General features: G+C 35.7%; 3 protein-coding genes across 4 annotated transcripts; 2 read left to right on the top strand and 1 right to left on the bottom strand.

The window, feature by feature from the left end:
* Positions 1–2,927: 2,927 nt before the first annotated feature.
* Positions 2,928–6,407, bottom strand: LOC116015379 (protein FRA10AC1). Its single transcript, XM_031255421.1, has 11 exons — positions 6,297–6,407; positions 6,063–6,130; positions 5,074–5,155; positions 4,758–4,841; positions 4,485–4,524; positions 4,268–4,313; positions 3,940–3,998; positions 3,720–3,787; positions 3,537–3,605; positions 3,397–3,455; positions 2,928–3,214 (listed from the first exon to the last, which is right to left on the bottom strand). Exons 1-11 carry the CDS (start codon positions 6,350–6,352, stop codon positions 3,123–3,125), a joined length of 723 nt encoding a protein of 240 aa, XP_031111281.1. The 5' UTR covers positions 6,353–6,407; the 3' UTR covers positions 2,928–3,122.
* A 440-nt stretch (positions 6,408–6,847) lies between these two features.
* Positions 6,848–14,233, top strand: LOC116017694 (cellulose synthase A catalytic subunit 3 [UDP-forming]-like). 2 transcript variants are annotated; one of them, XM_031258319.1, is made up of 15 exons: positions 6,848–6,959; positions 7,634–7,778; positions 8,115–8,310; positions 8,706–8,902; positions 8,992–9,109; positions 9,200–9,398; positions 9,635–9,901; positions 9,987–10,332; positions 10,414–10,551; positions 10,742–10,867; positions 10,946–11,158; positions 11,282–11,549; positions 12,158–12,360; positions 12,689–13,039; positions 13,234–13,818. In XM_031258319.1, exons 2-15 carry the CDS (start codon positions 7,734–7,736, stop codon positions 13,816–13,818), a joined length of 3,252 nt encoding a protein of 1,083 aa, XP_031114179.1. In that variant the 5' UTR covers positions 6,848–6,959; positions 7,634–7,733. The 2 variants fall into 2 exon arrangements, with proteins under 2 accessions (XP_031114179.1, XP_031114180.1); XM_031258320.1 differs by lacking the exon at positions 6,848–6,959 and adding an exon at positions 7,159–7,370 and having other exon boundaries at positions 13,234–14,233.
* An 894-nt stretch (positions 14,234–15,127) lies between these two features.
* On the top strand, positions 15,128–18,219 carry LOC116017695 (chaperonin-like RbcX protein 2, chloroplastic). The gene is made up of 5 exons (XM_031258321.1): positions 15,128–15,617; positions 17,010–17,101; positions 17,230–17,287; positions 17,599–17,664; positions 17,794–18,219. The coding sequence occupies exons 1-5, from the start codon at positions 15,336–15,338 to the stop codon at positions 17,920–17,922; spliced, it is 627 nt and encodes a 208-aa protein (XP_031114181.1). The 5' UTR covers positions 15,128–15,335; the 3' UTR covers positions 17,923–18,219.
* The last annotated feature ends 508 nt before the right edge of the window (positions 18,220–18,727 follow it).

The raw sequence follows: 18,727 nt of genomic DNA, 5'->3' as shown, positions 1-18,727 counted from the left end.
GGCAAACGTTCTGTGTATTATATATAATGATTATGTGTATTATAGATAATGAATTCCCTGGAGTCATTCGCGTCCACTAACATCTGTGTATTTTGTGTCAATATTCTGTGTATTATGGGCAAACATTCTGTGTATTCTAAGCAAACGTTCTATGTATTATAGATAATGATTATGTGTATTATAAATAATGAATTCCCTGAGTCATTCGCGTCCGCGTCTACTAACACCGAAACGACGTCGTTTTACGTACGTGGTGCACATTGCTATGTGCACCGTGGTACAGGGTATAACGATTGCAAAATATAAGTTACACGTTTTTCAAGAAAACGATAAAATTGTCAATTGTGGAGTAGAAAATATTTACCAATTATTGAGGTAATGTTGGAAAAAATAGAAGTGATATATTTTCAAAAAGTAAGTATTTTTGTAAAGAGTAAATTTTATTTTTTAGTATTCAATTATTGTGTTTTATATTTAGCTATGCTCTTTTTATTTTATTTTATTTTATTACATTGTTGATTTTTAGTTCATTGAGTTTTTAATTTAAATGTTTGTTATTCCACCTTTAATAAATATGAGAGTAAATTGCACTTTTGGTCCTTTGACTATTAGGGTCTTATTAATTTGAGTACGCGACTTTTAAAACTAACAAATTAGTCCATTAACTATGCTTTTTTTAATAGATTTGGTCCTCCGGGCCAAATCACTGGTCAAATTTGGCCGGAAAATCATAACCCAATTTTAATTATTTGTAAGTGAGGGCATAAAGGTCATTTTACAAGGTCTTCTTCTTCTGGAAGCTTCTCGACGTTTTGCTCCTCTGCGAGGCGGAGTTTAGCCATTTCAACAGCCTATACTATTTGAATGTTTAATTGAAATGTGTTTTGATAATAAACTGGAAATATTTTTTCCTAAAATCTTTTCATAAACATAAAAAAAAATAAATTATGAGTATCCAAAGTAATGCCTAGCATTAGCATAACAGAATTGGTGATCTCTTCTCTTTCTCATATGAACTTGTAACAAGAATACATACAGATTGATTGAGGCGTTTGTGTATGATGGAAATGGCGTTTTTCGTCTTAGCTTAATCCAGGCTTACTGTATGTACTGAGACAGGGAGGTAGATTAGAGTCTTGTACAAGTTACATTACATGGAAGAGAAAGGCGGGAATGTGCAGCACCGGCCGCCGTCGAACGAGGCTGCGCCGCCTCCCACTCTTGCGGAATTCATCGGAACAGCCTGTGCCGACTCGCTTCGGATGACGTTGACGATGCTGGCGTGGCTCGGCGTTCCTTCCTCTATCGTTGTCGTCGTATTGGCCTCAATCATCTTCCTCCCCTTCACCAAGGCCATGATGTATACCTCTCCTCTCTTATTTACACGATTATTCATTGTAATGTGTATTTGTGGTGTGCAACTGAACTATTGTGTGATTAATTCTTAATTTCAGGGTATTTGGATTGTTGTTTCTATTGATGTTCATTCCGATTGATCAAAACAGTAAACCCTTAATATCTCCATGGAAATTCTAGCATCGTCGGCGAGCTTGGCAAGGAAGAAGAAGATCACCATGTAAAATAACATTTTTGCCCTCACTTATAAATAATTAAAATTGGGTTATGATTTTCCGGCCAAATTTGACTGGTGATTGGCCCGGAGGACCAAATCTGTTAAAAAAAGCATAGTTAATGGACTAATTTGTTAGTTTTAAAAGTCGCGTACTCAAATTAATAAGACCCTAATAGTCACAGGACCAAAAGTGTAATTTACTCTAAATATGACTACACAATAACTTTGAAAATAGTTGGTCTACCAGAATGTCACGAGGTTCAATTATTGCTATCATACTCTCGATCCAACTTGTCACACAGGAAATCCTATTACGATTTACCTAAAAAAAAAGATAGCTAACATGTAATTTCTCACAATATCTCATAATTTTTTTAATTAAATGATAAAATTATATATGGCAATTTAAATAAAATCTAATTATGACAAATATATAAAAGTTAACGATGTAACAATGCAAAATAAAAATAGTAAAACTAAATGTAGCATTTGTTATATTAGTTGAAAAATAATGAAATTAACTCACACTTTTAACAAATAAATAAACATGAAATTACTTTTACTTGAAAAGACAAAAAAAAAAAATGCACCTAAAAAATGTGTCACATGTAAGACAATAGGTCACCAAAGATATTATCGAAAATGCCAAAACTAGAATATCAACATAAAATATGGGCACCAACAATTGCACTATTATAGTTTAGAAAGTAAAGATAGAGTTAACTTATTACACTATAAACCTGCTTCGTGTATATATAAAGAAGAGTTCCCAAAAAAATTACTAAAATGAGTATAACATAATTTTAATACATAAAACTAACGAATTTAATTTTTATCAATATTTTTCGTTCAATCGAGTTTGCAATACATAATCTTCTTAGTACAACATACCTCTCCTATATAGTTTGCAAATTACACATGAACAAAGTCTGTGTAATGCGTTGCACAAAATCTCAGATTATGTAATTTGCAAACTATTATGCAGTGCATATTCTCAAATAGGGATCGCAGGTTTTTCGTCTTAAAAAAAAAAAAAGAATTCCCAAAGAAAAAATTAATAAAGTGTGAGCTTTCGTCTTTGCCCCGTTTAAAGTGTACTTCCATCTCTTTCTTCTAGAAATCTCCAAAACCTCAAATATCACTCCAATCTTCTACTCCATCAATAAAGTAACACTTTTGATTTGAATATTTCAACAAATTATTTTAAAAAAGGGTAAAGAAATGAAGCCAGCATGATCATAAGGTTATTTTTGCCAAGATTTTGTAAAGAATAAAGCAAGAGTAAAACTGTTAAAAGTCACAGCTACTTTCTTGGTGAAACAAAAGGAAAATAAAATAACCACTCATCTCTATCTTTACCAAAAAGCTTGTGCTTCCATTTTCTTTAAATATGGGTATTGATTAATCTTGGAGTACAATATATGCTACCAATTTTCATTTACCACTTCTAACTGAGTGGAAATGTGGGTTGTAATAATACAAGATACATAGTGGTGTATACAGAGCATTTAGAGACATCAATACATTCATCCATCACTAGCAGACAGTTTCAAGGAAACATTCCCTCAAGATACTCGTCAAAATTCTCATCATCCTCGTCTGTTTTATTGCGATCCTCGGCTGATGTAGAAGCTTTTGATCCTGTAAAGGAATAAGTGTATAACTGTATAAGTAACAAGGTTGCAAACCCTTGACGGTTTGTATGTTGTGTGAACGGGACATGGTTTGCGTTGCTCTAGGTGGGAAGATGGATACACAGCAGAATGATGAAGAAATGAATGCACATCCCGAATAATAAAAGTGAACCAATGAAGAAATCAAACCTTTTTTCCGTTCTCTCCTGTCATGCTCGTCTTCGTGATTGTCGCTTTCAGATCTTTCCCTGGAAAGAGTTAAAATCATAAAATGTCAGTTCTGTGTGGGGGATTTTTTGGCAATAGAGTGGTGTTGACGAAAAAAGCACCTTTTCCTTCGTTGTTTTTCTTTCAGTTGCTCCTCTTTACGCTTCTTATAGAGAAGCTTCTCAGCACATCTGCAACAAAATGAAGGAAAATTTGGTTAGCTATAGTTTCTTTGAAACTATAATAAAAAAGTCTTCATAAGATTATAAAAAATGGGGAAAAAGTAGGCATGCAGAGGGCATCACCTCTCACATGTCACCAACTTCACCAGGGCCTGTTTGTTTTCCCCTGCTTCAACATATGAGAAATTCACCTGAAAGAGAAAACTATTAGGTATTTCACCAAATAAAGTGATTAGATACATAAGCTTCAACAATCAACATGAAGAACAGAGAAGTTGTTAAGTAATAGAGAATAATGGAAGATGATAATTTGGTCCATTTATGACTTGCACGCGTTACTTACCTCGTAGCTTGCTAGACCATCTTTTTCGTTGCAATGTTTATTACCGCATATGAACTGTCCTGAAATCAAGGGAACTTAATGACTATCTTTGACTCAATCATAAAGGACTCTGCAATTATTAAGATCACTCACGTCAAAACCATTGTAATTCAACACAAACATAAAAACAAGGATAAAAGATTCATGATGTACTGCAAAATGTAGGCACCAACAACAGTGAAAAATCATATGTTAAGTCGTTAAGGCATGTCAAGCTCAAGCTACTTGCTCACAAATTGTTTGATAATTAAGATAACAAAAATTAAAAAAAAAATATAATGAAGTTTACCTTTCCCAGATATTACTTCCTTTTCCGTCCTCCATCTTAGACCAATCTAAAAAATGGAAAAGCAATACATTTAATGCCATACACTTCATAAGAACAGAAGTGGATTATGCTAGAGAAACTAAAGTGCCAACGAAACTAAAAGGTCAATATGTTCATTAAACAAATTAATATTGTGCTAAAAATTTTAAGTTCCAATTTCCTTGAAATGGATATATACCTTGCCACTCTTGTAGTGTGTCATATCAGCTATGCAATATCTTTGAAGGGTTAAAGAAATCATACAGTAACCAAAAGATGCAGAATAAACACTGACACTGGATGAAGAATAAAAACAGACAATTTTTTTTCTACATACATGGATAATCAAAAAGCATAGTAGGGCATCTAATCACTAATCCATGAATGCAGATAGAGTGGCTTCCAAACATGACTTCATAACATAATGCTATTCTAGCACATATTTTGTTAAAACAGATTTCCAAAAGGATACTCCTTAAAAAGCTTGTCATAGTAGCGTTTCACTAGCCTCTGTTCCCAAGATGGATTCATATCATCTTCCTCAGTTCGTATAAACCTTCATGAGAGAAAGAGAGCGCAAGATAGAGGTCAAACAAATATCCCAAGATGATGAGCAAAGAGATTTAAGGGTGAAACGAAATTCTTTTAGGTTAGATAACCGCAAATTATTTACAGTCACAAACTCCTTCAGATATAGATTAAAAATTAAAAGAACAACGATGATTGGAGACCATAATTATTTTCTTTTCAAAATTTTAATTTGGAAATAGACTTTAACTTGAGCATACCGATATCCCTCTCTAAGTGTGTCTTGATCTGTTTTTACAGGCAAAACTTCTTGTGTTGATCTGTCCTTTCCATAATAGGCAACTGCAAATGATGATAAGATTGTCTAAGAGAATGTCCAACATTCTTGAGAAAAATAGCACAATTCCACATATATGAGAAGTGAGAACTATGGCCAGATAAACAAAGACATGTATATTATACTGCAGGAAATGCCAACATGGTAATATAACAGGTCCTTAAGATGTATGTATGAGTAACTGTAGCCTCCCTTTCCACTTTAAAGAGGGAGACTGTTCATTATTCATATGATGTAGGACATCAGGATTTAACAAATACAAATCTCACTACTTGCATGTACCCTTTCTGTCCAATCATTATACTTAAATGAATAAGTGTACTTCACAGAAACACCAAGATAGAAAGATCACATTGCATTGAACTATGTAAAATTTTCCATTCTGACCTTAATAAAGGATATATCAACTCATTAGTTATGCCAAGAACCTATCCAATTTTTATTTTTTTTAAAAGAAGCAAAGTTTAGGAAATAAATAAAGACTATTCACTGGTGATAACTAAAATACTTAATAATGTGTAGGGTTATCGTAGCCTTCCTTCTCACAGTGAAGAATAAGAAAGAAGGGGACTTAGAATCACCCAAATGCTGTAGGACACCAGGACAAAACAAATATAACCATTTGCATGCATCCTTGGCATCCAACAAGGCACCCAAAAATAAAAAAGATTGCTCTGTATTCACATTACTAGATTAGAAAAAGAATAAGTGGTCTCATTTCCATGTTGATCACCACCACTAACAGTATAAAACAAAATTGTCTTTTGAGCCCAAAAGAATGATAACCAAACACCAGTACTCATCACTCCCATACAAGAACATAACAACAAAATCATCTAATCAGCAACAAACTGGAATTAGAAGTACAAATCCTATTCCTATAGATAATTTAAGAGACAGAAAGAAGATAACCATAATCACTGAGGAATTTCTTGTGGCGATCATACGCATTGAGACCTTGTATGTGAGCTTGGTACTGCCTGCACTACAGAACACATTCATCATCCACATTTTTATAATCCTCATCTTGATTATAGCATATATAGATAATACATATCAGAAACATATATGCTGATATAGATATAGATAGACACAGAAAAACAAAGCCATAAAAATGTATGTATATGTATAGAAAGTGAGACGTACTGTTTTCTGGCTTCTCTATCGTAGATAGCCTGCCTGATAGACCTAAAAGACGCCATTTTCCCCAATTCGACCTGAAGCAGAAAGCCCTAACTATTTAAAGCCCTAAATATATATTCCTGATGAAATATTTTATTTTCTTTGTCCCTTTAATTTTAAAAAATTACTACCCACCCCTTAATTTTACAAAATTACAAAAATCAATTTTCTGACAAGGAAAGAAAATGGAAAATTATTTAGGAAACTAGTTTAGTTGATTTGATATATCATGTTAAAGTCTAGCTTTAGTAGTAGTGTAGTGTTCGAATTATATCGAAAACTTAAAAGTTGTTAAGAAATTTTAAATGATTTGAGGATAAAATTCTTTGTTCACAAAATGTAAGTAGGAAATTAAAGGACGAAAAATAAGTATAATCAATACTCAATGACGAATTTTATAATTATCTTATATAATTTAGGGATTAAAAGTGTAAAATTTTCAAAAGAAAATGAAAAATTGATAGGATAAAGCTGAGTCCCTATTTCTCTGTAGTTACTGGTTTCTCACTTCCGTCGCCATTTTAACAGAGAGTAAAAAGTCAAAAGCTTTCTCTCTCTAAAGCCCCGAAACAGGTGGCAATTCCAACCGTCTGTGACTCAGCTCACTCGCTCACTCACCCGTCACTCGTAAGCTCCCGCGTCTCTTTCTTCTCTGCTACGATAAACTTTCCTTCACATACATTACATTTTAAAATTAAATTTAAATTTAAAATTTTAAAAATGTTTAAAAAAAAAAATTCAATTGTCTTCATTATATTTCTATTTCTATTTCCAGCTGTATATGAACTGTCTAGTTATGTGTATATATACACGGAAAAGGAGGGAGAGACAGGGATAGAGATAGTGAAAGATTAGTGAGAGGTTGTGGGCGACATTTCATCTATTGCTTCTTGCTGGAGTTGATTTTTGTGCTGCATTGCGTTCAATTTGTGGGTTTATGTACTGAATTGAAGGATTTGAGGGAAGATTTGGTGGAGAGTTGAGCTGGGTCGAGAATAATTTTTGTGAAGGGTTTGGGATAACCGCTAGGACCTCGAGGTACTACAATTTAGTGAATTGTAACTGAAAATATTTGGCGAGTTTTACGTTGTTTAGTTCTTGGAAGTGTTGGGAGAGAAAATTAAATGGAAGTGTTTTAGCAAAATGACTTCTTGCCCCTTTGCCTGAGCTAGTTTGCTGGGCTTGACTGGCTGTTTACTTCAACTTCTTTTAAATTTGAGTTTTCTTGAGGAAAATGTGATTATTGATGATTATGGGAATTGGTGATATGATCTGTAATTGCTGTTTGATTGCTTTTGCAGTGGAAGACTGAGAGGAAGGATTCTGTTTTTAAGAGTGTTGGCCTTGATGGTCTGTAGCACATCCAATTAAGGTTGATACTCCACATAGCTGTTCCATTTTATGACTCAAGACAAAGTGACAATGGATTCTGAAGCTGATACCAAGGTTACTATTTAATGTGAACATTTTCACGGGACTAATTTATTTGTTCTACAATGAAAGTTGCTTGCCTTTTGTAGTTGTAGGAAGGCAATTTTGTCTTTGCAATGCATTGTGTATTTGTGTATTGAAAAACTAATAATGTAACTATAATCAACAAATTGGTCTATAAATTTGTAGCTATAGTGTAGGAGTGCCCTGTCTAACATAGGTTGGGGAGATATTCATAACCTTGAGTCTGGTTTCTCTTATGGATGGGAATTTTGTATGTATGCATAAGTCATATATATATACTTTATTAGTGGTATGAAAATTTTCAAACACTGGTAATTGGTAATGCAGGGGAAATCCTTAAAGACCTTGGGTGATCAGGTCTGCCAGATTTGTGGTGATGGTGTTGGCACAACTGTGGATGGTGAGCAATTTGTTGCTTGCCATGTCTGTGCCTTTCCTGTGTGCAGGCCATGCTATGAATATGAAAGGAAGGATGGGAATCAGTCATGTCCCCAATGCAAAACTATATACAAGAGACATAAAGGTGATGTTGCATAGTCTCGGTGTATTTATTCAAAATTCTGCAGGGCATATATTACTGAAGCTAGTAATTGGATAATGCGAGTGTCAGCATATACCAAGAAAAATATATTCCAATAGATAATTGTTTATGTAAGTGCATAGCTATTTCATGTGATTTGATTTATTTTAATAAAATTACTCAATGCAGATGTTTAATCATATTATTAAGGAACTTCGAAATTCTTGAGCAACTCCGAATGTGATATGATAATTATTGTTACTTTATTTGATACTTTTAGTTGTGAATCAATTTTTTTTTCCCTTGATATTTTTACTTGTGAATCAATTAATTAGTTATGCTACAGTCTAAATTCTCTTTATTTGGATGTGCCTTATCAGTCTGTTTGTTTGTTACAGGAAGTCCTGCAATTCATAATGAAGAAGTGGAGGATGTTGATGCTCATGATGATTCTGAAAATCAAAATGAGAAGCAGAAGATTGCAGAGCGTATGTTGAGCTGGCATATGACCTTTGGACGTGAAGAAACTGGCGGTCCCAAATATGACAAGGAGGTGTCTCATAACAACATACCTTTGCTCACAAATGGAACCGATGTATAGTTACTATTTTCTTGCTTCTGACATTTGTTGCATTGCATGTAATGAGCAGCAAATAAATTCAACTTTTTATTTTTTGCCTTTAGGTTTCAGGAGAACTGTCTGCAGCATCACCTGGACGTCTTTCAATGGCTTCTCCTGGTCCTGGTGTTGGTACAAAGCATATTCACCCACTAACTTATTCAATTGATGCAAATCAATCACGTAAGTTTCTTGACTTCTTGTATATCATTGCCTTGAATATAAATGCAATCAGCCCCTTTTTGAAATTTAATTCAAATTCTGATGGTGCAGCCAATACTAGGGTTGTGGATCCAGTGAGGGAGTTTGGATCTCTTGGGCTGGGCAATGTTGCATGGAAAGAAAGAGTTGATGGCTGGAAGATGAAACAGGAGAAGAATGTTATACCAATGACTACTAGCCATCCTCCTTCTGAAAGAGGAGGTGGAGATATTGATGCCAGCACAGACATTTTAGTGGATGATTCTTTGCTGTGAGTTCTTTTCTCTGCCTAAAAGTTTGGTAAATTTGTGTGCTTCTTCTGGTAGGTATCAAGTTTGGAGTCATTGTTGCCATGATTACAGCTTTTATAGATATTAAAATTGTTCCTTGGTTTCAAATCATACCCTTTTAAATATAATAGTATTAGCATTTGCTGCATTTTTAGCTTCACTACCTCAAATATAGCTTCAGATATTGATGTCACTTCTGTAACCATTTATGGAACAGGAATGACGAGGCTCGGCAGCCTCTTTCAAGGAAGGTTTCAATTCCATCATCCAGGATAAATCCATATAGAATGGTTATTGTCCTGCGGCTTGTTATACTATGCATTTTCTTGCATTATCGTATTACAAACCCAGTGACTAATGCATATCCTCTGTGGTTGTTATCTGTAATTTGTGAGATTTGGTTTGCAATATCATGGATTCTGGATCAGTTTCCTAAGTGGCTGCCAGTAAACCGTGAAACATATCTTGATAGACTTGCTCTTAGGTAAGATATCCTTCTTTTTCAGTTTCTTCAATTACTTCATATTTTCTACTTGGTTTTAAAGCCCAAATTACAATTTGCATGACAGATATGATCGAGAAGGGGAGCCATCACAATTGGCTGCTGTTGATATATTTGTCAGTACTGTTGACCCTCTAAAGGAGCCTCCTCTTGTTACTGCGAATACAGTCCTATCGATTCTTGCGGTTGATTATCCCGTTGATAAGGTTTCATGCTATGTGTCTGATGATGGTGCTGCAATGCTGACTTTTGAAGCTTTATCAGAAACAGCTGAATTTGCAAGGAAGTGGGTTCCTTTCTGTAAGAGGTACAGTATTGAGCCAAGAGCTCCAGAATGGTACTTTGCTCAGAAGATTGACTACTTGAAGGATAAAGTTCAGCCATCCTTTGTTAAAGATCGTAGGGCTATGAAGGTGCTTTTCTCTTACAGCAGAGTTGTCTTCTGTGTTATGTAAATCCATGGCTTTATGTATCTCTACATTCTTCTTCTACAGAGAGAATATGAAGAGTTCAAGATACGTGTTAATGCCCTTGTTGCAAAGGCTCAAAAAGTGCCTGAAGAAGGATGGATCATGCAGGATGGTACACCATGGCCTGGAAACAACACTCGGGATCATCCGGGAATGATTCAGGTAATTCCTAGTTCTGTGCTGTTAAAAATGTATGTGAAAAATAAAATGATAAATGATCTATTGTTTTTATGCTGTTTTTTCTGTAATGATATAGTTGATTGAGTATATTTAATAGGTATGCTTTATGTTATAAAGCTATCCGAAAGGCAGTACTTTCTTTCAGAATTAACCTTGTTAATTACTTCATTAGGTTTTCTTGGGTCAAAGTGGAGGGCTTGACACTGAGGGTAATGAGCTTCCCCGGCTAGTCTATGTTTCTCGTGAGAAACGGCCAGGATTTCAGCATCACAAGAAAGCTGGTGCTATGAATGCACTTGTAAGCATTTAGAAATTATCATGGTGCTTCTTCCTTTATGTGTGTACTGTAGCTCTTTATTTAAAAACCCTCTTGCAGGTTCGTGTATCTGCAGTTCTTACCAATGGACCATTCTTGTTGAATCTTGATTGTGATCACTACATAAACAACAGCAAAGCGTTGCGAGAAGCAATGTGCTTTATGATGGATCCTAATCTTGGAAAATATGTCTGCTATGTTCAATTTCCACAGAGATTTGATGGTATTGATAGGAATGATCGATATGCCAACCGTAATACTGTTTTCTTTGATGTAAGTTTTTATGAACCTCACTTGTTACACAATCTAATTCTGCTATACTTAACATCATGCATGACAGCATTGACTCCTCTGCCATAATTTGATGCATACATGTTATGTCTCCTTTGAAAACAGATAAACTTGAGGGGTTTAGATGGCATTCAAGGACCTGTTTACGTCGGTACCGGATGTGTCTTCAACAGAACAGCATTATATGGTTATGAACCTCCTCTTAAACCAAAGAAGAATAGGAAGCCAGGATTGCTCTCTTCCTGCTTTGGTGGTTCAAGAAAGAAAAGTTCTAAATCTAGTAAGAAGGGTTCAGATAAGAAGAAATATGGCAACCATGTGGATCCGACAGTGCCAGTATTCAATTTGGAAGACATTGAGGAGGGGGTTGAAGGTATGACTCATTACAATCTTTATTTCTTGGTTGTAGGACTGAATAGAGTTGTATGTTTTTAAGTTAGTAGTACTCTGTGCTTTGATGGTTATATTTTTCTAAAGAGCACTTTGATGCGTATGTTCTATATCTTTCATCGTCTTCCTGAATGCAAGGACGTAACACATATATACATATACAAAAATGTACATAAAATTGAAAACTGAGGACCTATATTGTTATATACTGTGAATGCACACCCTACATTCATAACATTGTCTGTTTGTGTTTGCAGTCTCTATAGCTAAGTCACTGTTTATTCCATTTCCAATTGCTTCAGAGTTCAGATAAAGTTTGTCAATGAATGAGGAGTCAAATCATAGATGTACATTAACTTATCATCTGGAGTTCAAAACCTGATATGGAATAAATATCATATTTGTAGAGTTTAAAGTGGTAACCAATTCTTAACTTGCAAATGGAAAAGTGGACAGACTTGAGCAAACAGCATATTTAAAAGAATATCTGATACTCTGATCCTGACATTAAAATTTACATGGAATCTTCAACTATCAGATAACTCTTTCTTGTCTGATTTGTGCTAAATTTTCCTTTTTACCTTGAAACAGGAGCTGGATTTGATGATGAGAAATCACTGCAGATGTCCCAAATGAGTCTTGAGAAAAGATTTGGTCAATCTGCTGTTTTTGTTGCATCAACACTTATGGAAAATGGTGGTGTTCCTCAGTCTGCTACCCCAGAGACTCTACTGAAGGAGGCTATTCATGTTATCAGTTGCGGGTACGAGGACAAAACAGAATGGGGAAGTGAGGTATGAAAAAATTACTAGGGTCCTCTTTTGCCTTTCTTCTAGAAGCTTATTAAATGATGTTATGTGATGACTGTGTGCGTGTGTATTGGGTTTTGGGTGAAAAAAAAAGGTAATCTTCTAATTTGAACTTCTAGAGCATAGAAAATTACTTGTCCTAAATTTTTGTTATAACACAACTTTTATTTCTTTCAAAATGCATATACTCTAACAAACTTGTGACTAGAAATTATTGTTTCATCGATGCTTTTGGAACCTTACCTTTTGCTTGGTTGCTTAACATACACTCTCATTGATCCATTTTCTTTTAATCATCATTTTATGTATGCAGATTGGATGGATTTATGGTTCTGTCACAGAAGATATTCTTACAGGATTCAAAATGCATGCCCGTGGTTGGCGATCAATTTACTGCATGCCCAAGAGGCCAGCCTTTAAAGGTTCTGCTCCTATTAATCTTTCAGATCGTTTGAACCAAGTGCTTCGATGGGCTTTGGGATCTGTGGAAATTCTTTTCAGTAGGCACTGCCCTATATGGTATGGATATAGTGGAAGGTTGAAATGGCTAGAGAGATTTGCTTATGTTAACACCACCATATATCCAATCACTTCAATCCCTCTTCTTCTTTACTGTACACTTCCAGCTGTCTGTCTATTTACTGGGAAGTTCATCATTCCACAGGTTCGTTTTAAAATTTTATATTCTGATATGTCCATTTCCACCTTTTTTTTTTTAATTTTTATTCTTGATTATTGAAAACTGCATGTTAGAATTAATACTGCCCCACCTAGCCCCATCACGCACTCTACTAGGGTTAGGGTTACATTCGACAGAAATATTCTCATTATGTGTTTTCTCAATGCTCTGTGTTGCAGATTAGTAACATTGCGAGCATCTGGTTTATATCCCTCTTCATTTCCATCTTTGCGACCGGTATACTAGAGATGAGGTGGAGTGGTGTTGGAATTGATGAATGGTGGAGGAATGAACAGTTTTGGGTTATCGGTGGTGTCTCGGCTCACTTGTTTGCTGTGGTCCAAGGGCTGCTTAAAGTGCTTGCCGGGATCGACACGAACTTCACCGTCACATCCAAGGCATCCGATGAAGACGGGGACTTTGCAGAACTCTACATATTCAAATGGACAACACTTCTGATACCTCCCACGACGCTCCTCATCATAAATTTGGTAGGCGTTGTTGCAGGGGTCTCGTATGCCGTCAACAGCGGTTATCAGTCATGGGGACCTCTCTTCGGTAAACTATTCTTCGCCTTCTGGGTGATCATTCACCTCTACCCCTTCCTCAAAGGTCTCATGGGACGCCAGAACCGCACCCCCACCATCGTCGTTGTCTGGTCTATCCTCCTTGCCTCCATCTTCTCCTTGTTGTGGGTGCGAATCGATCCCTTCACGACTCGGGTTACTGGCCCTGATGTTCAGGAATGCGGTATTAACTGCTAGAAAAAACCGAAGATTGAAGGAACAAAAGCGGGACAATGCTGACTGATTGCTGAAAGTTGGATTGCCATATGGATATATTATGTGAAGTTTGCATGTCTAGAACTGGGAATGTGCATTTTCTTGTTCCAATGCTAAAACAAAATGACGCCGTTTTGCCCCCTCTGTCCTGTAATCCTGTGTACTCATTACTCAACTCAAGTGGCATTCCTTTTTTGTCCCAATGAATACATGGTGGGTGGAAAACTGTAACTGCGCACCTTGTTCATTGTAATTTGTAATTATTCATTAACTTGCACTCTCAATTTGTACTTAGTGATGTAGTTTTAGTTCAAGTAATTACTAATTAGTGCAATTTGTACTTGTTGGCATAGTTTTTTGATTAATTTGGAAAATACTAATTGATTCTTAAATTTTACTTTCAACTTGTATTCCTCAATTCAAAATTTTAAAAAAGTTTACATTTTTCTTGGGATCACAGATAGTAAGGTGGAGCTAATTTATCATCTATTACCACATCAAGGAGTAATGATTGGGAGTTCATGTAATAGAACTTAGACAATTTAATTTTGAGTTAATTCCATTTTTTGTCATAGATTTATATGTGACAATCCAGTTTTAGTTCTTTTTTATCATAACATCCACATTTGGTCCTAATATTATTGTGGCATGATCATTTTTGGTCTCTCTATCAACAAAATAGTTGTAATGCCGTTAAACAAAAACGCATTTCAGTCTTCAATTACAATTTTTTTCAAAAAAAAAAAACATAAAAATATAATGGGATCAACTCACTTTGTATAAAAATGATCGAAACGTCATTGTATTTAACGACATTTCAACAATTTTGTTGACAAAGGACCAAAAATGGTCATGTCACAATAATACTAGGACCAAATGCGAATGTTCTGATAAAAAATAAGTAAAAGTGGACTGTCACCTATAAATCTAGGATAAAAAATGGAATTAACTCATTTAATTTTTCTAAGACCCGCAATTTAATAGTATTATTACATTTTTCTCCTGAGTAATAACAATCAATCAATTTATTTATAATTAATATTAATGTATTATATACCTTCAAAAAAAATATTAATGTATTATATAAGTATTATATTTTCATCCCGAACCTATCTTGCAGAGGCTCACCCAATACAAAATTATAAGTGAAAATGTGAAAAAATCAAAACAACTAACGTAAAAGGGTTGTAACAGGCGTGTCACCCAAGTGTACACGACACGTTTGACGTGTGATACCGGGAAAATTGAACGGCTAAAGCATATGAACATTTGCTTGGTGGGAAAAAAATGTGGACCTCAAAAAACCACCCCAGCAAAGCAAAATTAGCATGCAAATTCAGAATCTGAGAAGCCGTATCCACAAATTTAGAAAGATTCTTCCCCGGTGTGTTCTTAGCCTGATCTGAATTCTGCAGGATCAGAGATTCAGAATCCTGAAGAGAATAGTCTACTGCTACTCCCCTTTATCCTGAGACATTTCAAGGGGGCATTAATCCATTATGGTTGGAGGAGCTATTGTATCCACAAGTTCAATTGCCGACACTCAATTCCCAAAACCCCGTTTTTGCGATTCCTATAGACACAGCAGCAGCAGGTTCTGCTGTTTCAGGGCCCGCGGAGAAGTGGGTTTCTGCAGAAGCTTGCAGGGGAGGCGGCAGTTGAAGCTGGGTAGCAGGGCTGCAAATGGGGGGGTTTCCAGAAGGAGGCAGAAACTCAGGAAATTTGTTGTTTTTGGTGAGCTGAAAGGCCAGACGGACGACTCCTTTAATGATGTCAAAGATGTAAGCAAACCCATTTTTTTCCTGTTGTCATTTTGTTAAAGTTCATGTCTTTTGAACTATGATCAGTGTTTGGAGTGTTTGAACTTAGCAGTCTGTACCATTAATGGTGGAATTTGCTTTTAGTATAGGGGTGTAAATTTTCTTACTTCAACCACTATCCAAGAATATACACTACATAAACCTGCCAGCTCTCGCTTTGTGACCCTAGCCTTCCCTGGCTCACAAGGCCTAAGTTGCCCATATTTGAATAGCTTACTAACTCAAACTGCTTCCTAGAGTGTGTATTGGATAAATCTCGCGATTGAAACCAAGACGGGCAATAGCCACTCCCTAGAGTGTGTATATAAACCCACCAGCATTGTGATTCTAGCGACCTCCAGTTCAAACCAAGAAGGCCTAGGTTGCCCATATCTGAATAGTTGACTGACTCAAACCACTCCCGAGAAATCGAGAATGTGTAAGAGGTAAATCCTCCCTCCTGACAAGTTCAAACCAAGAGGGTCAATAGTCACTCCCAAGAGTGTCATAAATGATAAATCCCACCCACATTGTAACTCTACCGTCCCCCGGCTCAATGCCTAGGTTGCGCATATCTAAATAGCAGACTGACTCAAACTACTCCCGAGAGTGTGTAACGTGTAAATCCCGCCCCGCCCACATTGTGACTCTAGCGACCCCCGGCTCAAACCAAGAAGGCTTAGGTTGCCCATAGCTAAGTAGCTCAAACCAAGAAGGTCAATAGGTCACTCTGAGGGAGTTGAACTTATAACTTTGGTTACCAAGTCAATAGCGTGATAGGTGTTCTATTACAATATAAAGGTGTAGTTATGGTTAACTTATGTCTTAATGTAAAATGTCTAATATGAATTCATGGCCAATGCATTGGTTCATCTGAGAACAAGTTCCATGAAGTGGTATAAGAACATAGGTATTCAGATCATCTTTTCTATGTTTTCACATGATTAGATCAGATAGGTTGAGTCTCCAAAGAAAATGCTTGTGCAGCAAGGGTAAAAACTCTTTTTGCAATGGCTTGTCTCATGTATTATTGGAAACCGCTTTGTACAAAGCCTCAACATCTCCTTTAGATACTAAGAATCGAGGTTGGAATTACACTCGCCCAACCTTGGGTAATTCGTTTCACAAGTTTATTGTTCTGCCATATATGCTAGACTGGACTTTCTATATTGTAATTTTATTACACAACTCATCATCCATCAAGCAAATGGTCTTTATAGTTTTCGCTTGAGAACTTTAAGATGGATGGGAATAAATCAAGTCACCTTGGAAGACATATTAGCAGAGAAGTTAGTTAACAGATTACGTGCAATTTGTGGTTGTTTTCAAGCGATGTCTTTTTTGGTTTGTGATGATATTCGTTATTCTGTACAGGAGATACTGAATATGATGACATATAAAGCTGTAAGAACTGTTCTTCACCAATTGTATGAGATGAATCCCCCGCAGTACACGTGGTTCTACAAGTGAGTACGTTTCAACAGGGTGATCCTGCATTTTTTTTACTTGGGAAAACTACAATGTCTTTGTTTCAGAAAGGGATTGCGAGATCTGTGATCTTGTAAGATTCTTGTTATTTTCTCTCTTTTGACAGCTTTGTTGCAACGCAAGGGCCCAACACCGGAAAGGGGTTTCTCATGGAACTTTTCAAGGTAATATTTTGAAACAAATAATCCCCGAATCTTCTGACCATGTTGTTTATGTATGATCTATGATGAAACAAAAAAAAAACAAAAAACAAAAACAAAAAACAAAAAAAAAAAAAAAGATTTTTGCTCCTTGCATTCGTTCAAACGTCACAAGAAAATTAGACATATTTTCTTGAAATTGCTAAAATATTGAGATCAAGGCTGAGTTGAGTGCGACAGCATAGAACCCTAAATGCATATGTGCTCGGTTGTATAGATTCTCTTGTCAATGCCAGTTAAATGGAACAATTTCTGGTAACTCCCGAGTTTTGCAGGAAAGACGGGAGCTTGCAGAAAGAGTGATGATAACGCGTCTCCACTTGTATACCATATGGATGAAGGTATGATTTAGCTGATCATATAACTAGTTCGAACATAAACTGCACGACTCGTTTCAGATGTCATTTTTCCAATACACAAACTCACAAAACTAAACAGTTTTCCCTCGCTTGTTCACTGCTGGGATGTAGAGATGTGATCACGCAGAAATGTATAAAAGAATCTCCAAAGAGAACGTTGAGATGATGCGGGAGCGCCTCTATCAAACTGTTATATGGCCATCTGAAGACGATGAAAATGCAGAAAATATGGATTCATAGGACATGCTTTCCTTCGAAGATTTTCCTCTTCATTGGTTCATTTTCTCATCTTAATGAACAAAATTGTCTTCTGTCTACCATAGAATGCTCTGAATGCTGCTATCTCATTTGTATTGCTGGCAGAATTTAACAATGTTTAGGCAAGAAGTATATGGGACTTAGAGGTTAATTTAGAGCTCTTATGGTGGTATTTAATATGTTACTAGTGTGGTGTTTGTATTATAAAAATAAAAATAATATTTCATACTTGGGACTTAGCATAGTGGTTTGTTGCCTGACTTGATGTTTTGGATTGAATCCTTTGTTCGCGCATGAAAACTAATGTTTGACCAGTGGACTAATTGCACAACTTGTGATTTACCTCTACAGTCGCTCTAGAAGGCGGGGTTCTTTGAGTTTAGGATTAGTTTGGCAAAACTAATACGGAGTATCACTTGAGTACAAAAAAACAAAAATAATATTCTCTCATTTTATTTTGTAAGGGTAATTTATTGATCAGTCATTGATATACCCAAATAACTTGATCATATCAATCTTCACTTTTTGCAGAATATTTAGGAACATGTTCTCAAATAAACCCTTCATATATATATATATATATATATATATATATATATATAATATATATGTTTATGGTAGTGGTGTGGCCGTGTGGGATGACAGAGATGAAGTGCATCACAGCATGGGCAAGAAAGAGGAGAGTGGCCTGATAATTAATAATTAATTTTATTATTAAAGGATTCTTTATCAGCTAAAGTATTTATATATGGAAATGAAATACATATTGAAATGCAATTTGCGTATC

The sequence above is a fragment of the Ipomoea triloba genome, chromosome 4, assembly GCF_003576645.1.
Source record: "Ipomoea triloba cultivar NCNSP0323 chromosome 4, ASM357664v1".
NCBI classification, from domain to species: Eukaryota; Viridiplantae; Streptophyta; class Magnoliopsida; order Solanales; family Convolvulaceae; genus Ipomoea; species Ipomoea triloba.
The sequence above is the reverse complement of the archived record's forward strand: the minus strand, read 5'-3'. Positions and strand labels throughout refer to the sequence as shown.

Excerpts from the sequence above, each read along its gene's own strand:
- LOC116017695 (XM_031258321.1), top strand. The coding sequence starts at position 15,336 with ATGGTTGGAGGAGCTATTGTATCCACAAGTTCAATTGCCGACACTCAA. Across the intron at positions 17,102-17,229 it reads CAGTACACGTGGTTCTACAA|CTTTGTTGCAACGCAAGGGC; the intron begins GTGAGTACGTTT and ends CTCTTTTGACAG. Across the intron at positions 17,665-17,793 it reads TGTATACCATATGGATGAAG|AGATGTGATCACGCAGAAAT; the intron begins GTATGATTTAGC and ends GCTGGGATGTAG.
- LOC116017694 (XM_031258320.1), top strand. The coding sequence starts at position 7,734 with ATGACTCAAGACAAAGTGACAATGGATTCTGAAGCTGATACCAAG. Across the intron at positions 9,902-9,986 it reads CTTGATAGACTTGCTCTTAG|ATATGATCGAGAAGGGGAGC; the intron begins GTAAGATATCCT and ends TTTGCATGACAG. Across the intron at positions 11,159-11,281 it reads GTAATACTGTTTTCTTTGAT|ATAAACTTGAGGGGTTTAGA; the intron begins GTAAGTTTTTAT and ends CTTTGAAAACAG.
- LOC116015379 (XM_031255421.1), bottom strand. The coding sequence starts at position 6,352 with ATGGCGTCTTTTAGGTCTATCAGGCAGGCTATCTACGATAGAGAAGCC. Across the intron at positions 4,314-4,484 it reads CACACTACAAGAGTGGCAAG|ATTGGTCTAAGATGGAGGAC; the intron begins GTATATATCCAT and ends TCCATTTTTTAG. Across the intron at positions 3,456-3,536 it reads GAAAAACAACGAAGGAAAAG|GGAAAGATCTGAAAGCGACA; the intron begins GTGCTTTTTTCG and ends AACTCTTTCCAG.